The sequence below is a fragment of the Rhamphochromis longiceps genome, linkage group LG23, assembly GCF_057381845.1.
Source record: "Rhamphochromis longiceps isolate RC_006_pf linkage group LG23, R_longiceps_female_GT1.1, whole genome shotgun sequence".
NCBI lineage: Eukaryota > Metazoa > Chordata > Actinopteri > Cichliformes > Cichlidae > Rhamphochromis > Rhamphochromis longiceps.
The window spans coordinates 46870478-46878716 of record NC_140578.1 but is presented as its reverse complement, the minus strand read 5'-3'; the positions used below and the strand labels follow the sequence as shown (position 1 = coordinate 46878716).

Sequence of the window (8239 nt, the reverse complement as noted above, 5' to 3'; positions counted from 1 at the left end):
GTTACTCTGTTTGTGTCGGGGACCCGATCCTTGGGCCTGACCAGTTTTTGGCGCAGCGTGTTTTGGGGTTTAAAAGCCACAGAGACCCGGTGTTTAGAGAAAATGTGTCTCAGATGCTCCGATATAATTTCTGTCTGTTTGACATGTTTAGTACACAAGTCCACATTTGTTTTTACAACGGATGATTTAATGTTGAAAGAAGCACATTCAACTGAAGAGTATGAAATACACTTACTGCTAACTGTAACCGCTAACTACTAACTATGTGACTCTTAGAAAGACCCCAAAACCAAGCAATCTCTATGCAATCACCACCACGTCTGTGCTGCAGTCATATCAAACTGCATTTGAAAATCACATAAAATCACATCACACACCTAACTAAGGCCCCATCTGATCTTAATGACCTTGTAGTACCATATCACCCTATTAGAGCACTTCGCTCTCGCTCTGCAGGCCTACTTGTTGTTCCTAGAGTATTTAAAAGTAGAATGGGAGGCAGAGCCTTCAGTTTTTCAAGTTATTTACTTCTATTTAAAGTGCTCATTGTGCTCACACTTTAATTACGACAGCACATGAGCAAAGTGTCCTTTGACCTCAGAGCCTGTATGCAGCTTTGGACCCGGTGAAACAGGCTCAGTGCAGGTCGTGTTTTCCTGTAATCCAGTATGTCACTTGGATTTTTCATTCGAGGTAGTCTTCAAGGATGCACTTTGGAAGAAGCAGCGTCGGCCCTGCGGAGCCCGTCCTCAGCAGACGAGACGGCGCCGTGGGGAACAGGTGAGCTTTCAACCCGAAGCTGCAACAGAACATTATTATACTGAATGGACTCAACATCAATATGCTGTTTTCAAAAGTGATAAAAACACAACTAGCTTCAGTTGTTTGACAATTAGATTTCCACGTACTCAGTCAGACACAGCCAACACAGCAGAGGACGAAGGAATCTGATTCCAGGCTCTGACACAACAAAGCTGAATAAAACGAAGCAGCGTGGAGCAGAGTGTGAAGGAATTAGTGGAGCTGTCCCAGTGAAGAGCACATGCAATACAAAAGAGAAGAGAGCAGGGTGGCACTGCTACCGTCTTTATGTCAGGAAACACAAGTGAAGTGGTTTCCTGTGTTGTGCCACTCATGTACCCACTGTGGACACGCTGACACGTGTTGCATGTATTTACAGATGATCTTGTATTATTCACATGTGTTCAAACCCCAGTTACAGTCTCATAATTAACCTGTGTGTGTGTGCCTTTGTGTGTGATGTGTTTATCTTCTCATGGTTGGTTTCCTGCTGCCCGTTATGACCGCGCTTATTCTTAAATTGTTCCTTGGTCGCAAATCCATGCAATGATTTATCGATCTTGCAGCGATGTTCAACGGGTCCTCGCCGCAAAGAACACAAACAACTGCAACAACAATGACGGGTAAGATGACGTCCTCTCACACGTCTTTATTCTCATCTCACTGATGAGTCAGACATTCTCCACGTCCGTGTACAGATTCTACAGCTGTCCACAAACCTTTCAGTTCAGGCAGCTGAATCAGTGCTGTGTCAAACCTGTGGTTCAGATGAGGGTCTGATTTGGGGCTGAGCAATCAGTGAGCAGAGGTCTCATCGCTAAACGTATCGTCGCCATCGAAGGCAGCGTAGGATGTTTGTGACAGAGATGTGTGTTATTCTTGAGTTAGACTAGAGGCCGCCCTCAGGTGGAGTGTAAGGGCTGAGTTTAGGACTTTATTTAGAGAGATCAAACAAACTAAATGTGGGACAAAAACTAGAAGTGTGTCAAGAAGCATTTAGCATGTCAATGTGACCTTCTCAGCTCCCTCGTTAATGACATTTACTCTCAATATACTGAGACTGTATTAAAGGAGCTCAGGTGAATTTAATGCTCTTTTATTCTCATGCATTGACTTTTTATACTAGTAGACTTTCAAACCGTTAACTGTCATTCAGGCGTCATGGTGTCTGGTGATCACTGGGGTTAAAGACAGGACGCATCCCTCGACAAGCACATCATTTCTGAGCTAGAGCTTGTAAAAATGAAAGTCTTGCGATCCACCTTCTAGCAGCTTCCGCCAGTTATTAGAAGCTTTTTGGGCTACTGTGTCAACAGTAGCCCAAGTGCCACAACTGTTGTTGTGATTTGATGCTATATAAATAAGGTTGAAGAGGATGATTCTGACACAGGAGGAGATAGAAGATGATGAAAATGTCAGGAATACAGAGGATATTAAGAGTACATCCCCTACCTGTTTATGAACATTACAGAAAGAAGGATGACAAAAAGGATGAAAAGAAAGACGACAAAAAGGATGAAAAGAAAGACGACAAAAAGGATGAAAAGAAAGACGACAAAAAGGATGAAAAGAAAGACGACAAAAAGGATGAAAAGAAAGACGACAAAAAGGATGAAAAGAAAGACGACAAAAAGGATGAAAAGAAAGACGACAAAAAGGATGAAAAGAAGGACGACAAAAAGGACGACAAAAAGGACGACAAAAAGGACGAAAAGAAGGACGAAAAGAAGGATGATAAAAAGGACGCCAAAAAGGATGATAAAAAGGAAGAACTGTAAGTACACCATACTTTTTGGGGATGTAACAAACAGGAATATTGTGAATTTCATAATATTACGCCTGAAATAATTAAATCTCTATTAGAGAAAAGGTTGCGTGGATATGAGCAAAGGTTATCCACGTAAGAGTTTGCAGAGTCCACCAATGGTTCAATATACAGTTTACAAAAAAAGAGACTACCGCTCATGATACCATTTTAATCATACTGCTCAAAACTTAATGTTATGTTAAAGGAACATCCAGACAATTTTATCTTTGCTTTTGGGTGTAATTTCAAATCTAGCATTCAAAAAGTTTATCTATTTATTTTATTTTATGTACAGATTTTGAAGAATGGTGCACAAAATGGAAACAGAGGCTGTTTGCCTTCAAAGTAAAGTTTTGTCTTTTAGACCCCATTCCTACAAAACTGCTCAAAGAAGTCCTGCCATTAATTAATGCTTCGATCTTAAATATGATCAACCTATCTCTAATGATCGGCTATGTACCACAGGCCTTCAAGCTGGCTGTAGTTAAACCTTTACTCAAAAAGCATCTCTAGACCCAGCAGTCTTAGCTAATTATAGGCCAATCTCCAACCTTCCTTTATATCAAACATCCTGGAAAGAGTAGTTGTCAAACAGCTAACAGATCATCTGCAGAGGTTTATTTGAAGAGTTTCAGTCAGGTTTCAGAGCTCATCACAGCACAGAAACAGCTTTAGTGAAGGTTACAAATGATCTTCTTATGGCCTCTGACAGTGGACTCATCTCTGTGCTTGTCCTGCTAGACCTCAGTGCAGCGTTCGATACTGTCGACCATAATATCCTATTAGAGCGATTAGAACATGCTGTAGGTATTACAGGTACTGCACTGCAGTGGTTTGTATCATATCTATCTAATAGACTCCAGTTTGTGCATGTAAATGGAGAGTCCTCTTCACACACTGAGGTTAGTTATGGAGTTCCACAGGGTTCAGTGCTAGGACCAATTCTGTTTACATTATACATGCTTCCCTTAGGCAGCATCATTAGAAGACATAGCATACATTTACACTGCTATGCAGATGACACCCAGCTCTATCTGTCCATGAAGCCAGATAACACACACCAATGAGTTAAACTGCAGGAATGTCTTAAAGACATAAAGACCTGGATGGCCGCTAACTTTCTACTTCTTAATTCAGATCAAACTGAGGTTATTGTACTCGGCCCTGAAAAGCTTAGAAATATGGTCTCTAACCAGATTCCTACTCTGGATGGCATTACCTTGGCCTCCAGTAACACTGTGAGGAACCTTGGAGTCATTTTTGACCAGGACATGTCCTTCAACGCACATATTAAACAAATATGTAGGACTGCTTTTTTTGCATGTGCACATTACCTCCTTGAAACCTCCAGAAACTACTCTGCAATCAGTTAGGTAATATACACTTTATCCATGACCAGGCTGCAGATCGGCTGTGACTACTGCCAAAATTAAGCTCACATTGCATTTCTAACTTTTTTTAATTAAAAAAAAAATACATACTTTTATTAAAAGGGAACTTCTTCTCATTTAGGAAGGAGGTGTGGATCATGGACCCAGCCACGGATATGTATTACTACTGGTTGCTCACAATAGCTGTCCCAGTGTTCTACAATCTGATGTTCCTGGTGGCAAGGTTTGAATTCATGTATTTAGTATTTTCTCTTATCGTTGTTAGTGTTCATGGGTCTCAGTCATGGTTTGTTTCCATACAGAGCTTGTTTTAATGAGCTACAGTATCAAAATTCAACACTCTGGCTGGTTTTGGACTATGTGTCAGATGCCCTCTACTGCATGGACATCTTTGTGAGAGCCAGGACAGGTACTGATGGAAACCTAAGATTTTCAGTTTGTCATTATATAAAATCTTCAATACAGTATATGATAATGATTATCGTTTTCTTCTTTGTCAATAGGTTTTCTGGAGCAAGGACTTGTTGTAAAGGATGCAAAGATCCTGAAGGAAAAGTACATGAAGACACCCCAGTTCAAGTTAGACATGTTATCAGTGATTCCTACTGACATTGTTTTCTTCTATATTGGAATCAACAACCCAGAGTGGAGGTTCAACCGGCTGTTTAGGTTAGGCCGTCTCTTTGAGTTCTTCGACCGGACTGAAACGCGAACCAATTTTCCAAACATCTTCCGAATCGCTAATCTTGTACTTTACATCATCATCATCATCCACTGGAATGGGTGCCTGTACTTTGCCATCTCAAAAATACTTGGTTTTGGGTCAGACACATGGGTCTACCCCGGGCCGAAAAAACCAGAGTTTTCTCAGCTGTCCAGACAGTACATTTATTCCTTTTACTGGTCCACTCTTACCTTGACCACTATTGGTGAGACACCACCGCCGGTCCGAGACGTTGAATACTTTTTTGTCGTGGTTGACTTTCTTACTGGGGTTTTGATCTTTGCAACAATTGTTGGAAATGTTGGAGCCATGATCTCCAACATGAATGCTGCACGTGTAGAGTTCCAGGCGAAGATTGACTCTATCAAGCAGTACATGCAATTTCGAAAGGTCACTAAAGACTTGGAGGCGAGGGTGGTGAAGTGGTTTGACTACCTGTGGACTGAGGGGAAAACCTGCGATGAAAAGCAAGTGTTAAAAAATCTGCCAGACAAGCTGAAGGCAGAGATAGCCATTAACGTACATCTGGAAACCCTAAGAAAAGTGCGCATCTTTCAAGACTGTGAAGCTGGTTTGCTTATTGAGTTGGTCCTGAAGCTTCAGCCTCAAGTTTTCAGTCCTGGGGATTACATCTGTAAGAAAGGGGATATTGGTAGGGAAATGTATATCATCAAAGAAGGAAAGCTCGCTGTAGTAGCAGATGATGGTGTTACCCAGTTTGTGGTCCTTAGTGACGGAGCTTATTTTGGAGAAATCAGCATCCTTGGGATCAAAGGTAGTAAGGCAGGTAACCGAAGAACAGCTAACATTCGAAGCGTGGGCTATTCTGATCTCTTTGCCCTGTCCAAAGATGATCTCATGGAGGCACTAACAGAGTATCCTGATGCTAAGAATGCTCTGGAGGAGAAAGGAAGGGCCATTCTGATGAAAGACAATCTCATAGATGAGTCGCTTGTCGCTGCTACCGATGCTAAAGACTTGGAGAACAAAGTCGATCAGATTGAAGCCAGTTTCGAAATCATGTCAGCAAAATTTCGAAAGCTGACAAATCAATACGATTCCTCTCAGCGTAAACTCAAGCAGCGCCTCAGTAATTTATCAAACCAGTTCAGAAGCCTCAGAGTAGATGAGTAGAGGTTGGCCATCAGTACTACATAGGGAGTGTCTTCTTTACAGGGACTAGTACACTGCATCCGCTCAGTACTTCCAAAGATGCAAAAATAATAAGACTGCCCTCAAACAATGTTTCCACACATAGACAACAACAACGGGTCGTACCACCATGTGGATCATTATGTCTTTTCTTGTGTTAGTGATAACAATAACAGGCTGCACGCGATGATCAGAAACATGTGGAGGGACAAACCTGGAATAAAAGCAAAGACAAAGCTGCCACCAATCAACAGCAGCAGTCAAGCAGGTTCTAAAGGAGCACTACTTTAGCATCGGTGTGAGCATCCAACCAATACTGGTGGGAAACGTTTTCTTTACTACTCTGCCCAGAATCCCAGAGCGGCTCGTTCAGCAACGACACCATGACCTGGGCTTTGCACATACAGGACCTTCTCCTTTTATTGTGATCAGAATAACTCTTCTGAAGGACGCAATTAGTCAAAAGAATTCTAAAAAGGACCTTTTATGAATATTTTCTACATTCATTTAGAAGAACAGGACCACACCGACAAGTTTCAGTTCTGGTCATTAAAGTGAGAGAGAGAGATTTGAAACTGCAACCAGATCTGGAGATTTAACAGCTGCTCTTTGTTGCTGCTTCGCCTCTGCGTGTTCTGAGATGACTGACAGTTTTATGCCAGACGCAACCTTGAACGGATTCGTGTCTGCAGCTGGAATCAAACTAGTAACGGTTTTCTTGCTCTTAACTGACCGCCTCATCCTTCAGCACAGCTGCAAACTGCTGTTCTGATATTTTTGACAACAGTTTTTTTCTAAAGCTCAGGCAGTCTTTACCATGATGAACATAGATCAGGAGGTTCCACTGGAACATATCTGCTGAATGGGCCTCTGTACACCTACACAAATATTATAAAAGCATTTCAAAATATGTATCATCAAATTTTTATTTTAAATATAAAGAAATGTGCTTTCTGTAAATAAATTTAAAAATAATAAAGTGACAATAAACTCTTGAAAAGTGGTGTATCCTTTCCCCTGAAACATGCTCTAAAGCCTCAATCCGAGCAGAGACTTCAATTTCACCATGTTAGCAGAAGTAGGGCCATGCAGACTGCAGATGTTGGTACATCTGCCCTAACTTTAAGCCTCAACAACAAACAATAGACACCAAAACTGTTTTTTACAAGTCATTTTCACATCTGAAATTTGAGTCTGTGGGGAATGACTACAGGAACTGCAGTTGTTGGCACTTTCACGCAGGCTTCGGTTTGAAGTCCAGGGTTTATGATTTCCATTTCTGCTTTTACATTCAACATTTGATCAGTTAGGCTCCTGTGAACGATCTTAGTCAGCATGAAGGAACACGAATGTGCACGAGGCAGTGAAAGCTTAGATTCCAGAGCTCTGCAGGTGTCACTGAGGAAGCATCTACTGCAAGCATGAGCAATTTTAGTTTAGTAAGCAAAAAGAGTTTGCACGCTTTATTTCAAAGAAAATAAGTTGTGTTGTTCCAAAATATTAAAGTGCAAAACAAAGAATGATTTCTTTTAATGTCGTATGTATGATTAACAGTGTTGACATTAGTTGACATGGATGCCTCCTGGGTGAGGTGTTCGGGGCAGGAGGCGGCCCCGGGGCAGACCCAGGACACGCTGGAGAGATTATATCTCAGCTGGCCTGGGAACGCCTCGGTGTTCCCCCGGATAAGCTGGAGGAGGTGGCTGTGGAGAGGGAGGCCTGGGCTTCTCTGCTTAGGCTGCTGCCCCCACGACCCGGCCCCGGATAAGCAGAAGAAGATGGATGGATGGACATTAGTCATGTGAGATCTTTAGCTGTCTGCTGATGGATTTCCTCATTCTCTTGAGAATTGTATTCTTTTGTTTTTCCTACTATAAAAAAAATTAACTCATAATAAAGGAACTGAATATGATGAGCTTGCCACAGTTCTTCTGCTGGCTGTGTCATCATCTTCTGGCTCTTCATGTCATCCTGATTCTTCTCTGAACTTTTTGGAGTGAGGAATAAAGTCATACTTACACATGCAGTCTTTTAAATCGATGCCAGTCTATACAAACAACTACAGCTGGCATTTATTTGTAATAATTACAAGAATGTTACTGCTGTCTGCCTGCTTCTTGTTTCCAAACACAGTCCAGCACACAGCGCGAATAAGCTTTCAAAAGAATGCAACAAGCACATTTCTGTGTATAACCCATCATTAGAACCAACCAAAATGACCATTTCATTGACCCACCCAAATTTAAGAATGTCCACCCTTCAACGTCACCCAGAGAGCAGCTCAGGAGGTACAAATATCCTTGGACAAGATCCTTACCCCGAGTCTCCGATCCACGTGAGCAGGCGAACGAGGCATGTCGCATC

At 41.8% G+C, this 8239-nt stretch overlaps 1 protein-coding gene across 1 annotated transcript; it reads left to right on the top strand.

The window, feature by feature from the left end:
- Positions 1–553: 553 nt before the first annotated feature.
- LOC146642931 (cyclic nucleotide-gated channel alpha-3-like) lies at positions 554–6178 on the top strand. The gene is made up of 6 exons (XM_085397507.1): positions 554–780; positions 1368–1424; positions 2273–2465; positions 4119–4222; positions 4302–4408; positions 4503–6178. The coding sequence occupies exons 1-6, from the start codon at positions 707–709 to the stop codon at positions 5855–5857; spliced, it is 1890 nt and encodes a 629-aa protein (XP_085253633.1). The 5' UTR covers positions 554–706; the 3' UTR covers positions 5858–6178.
- The last annotated feature ends 2061 nt before the right edge of the window (positions 6179–8239 follow it).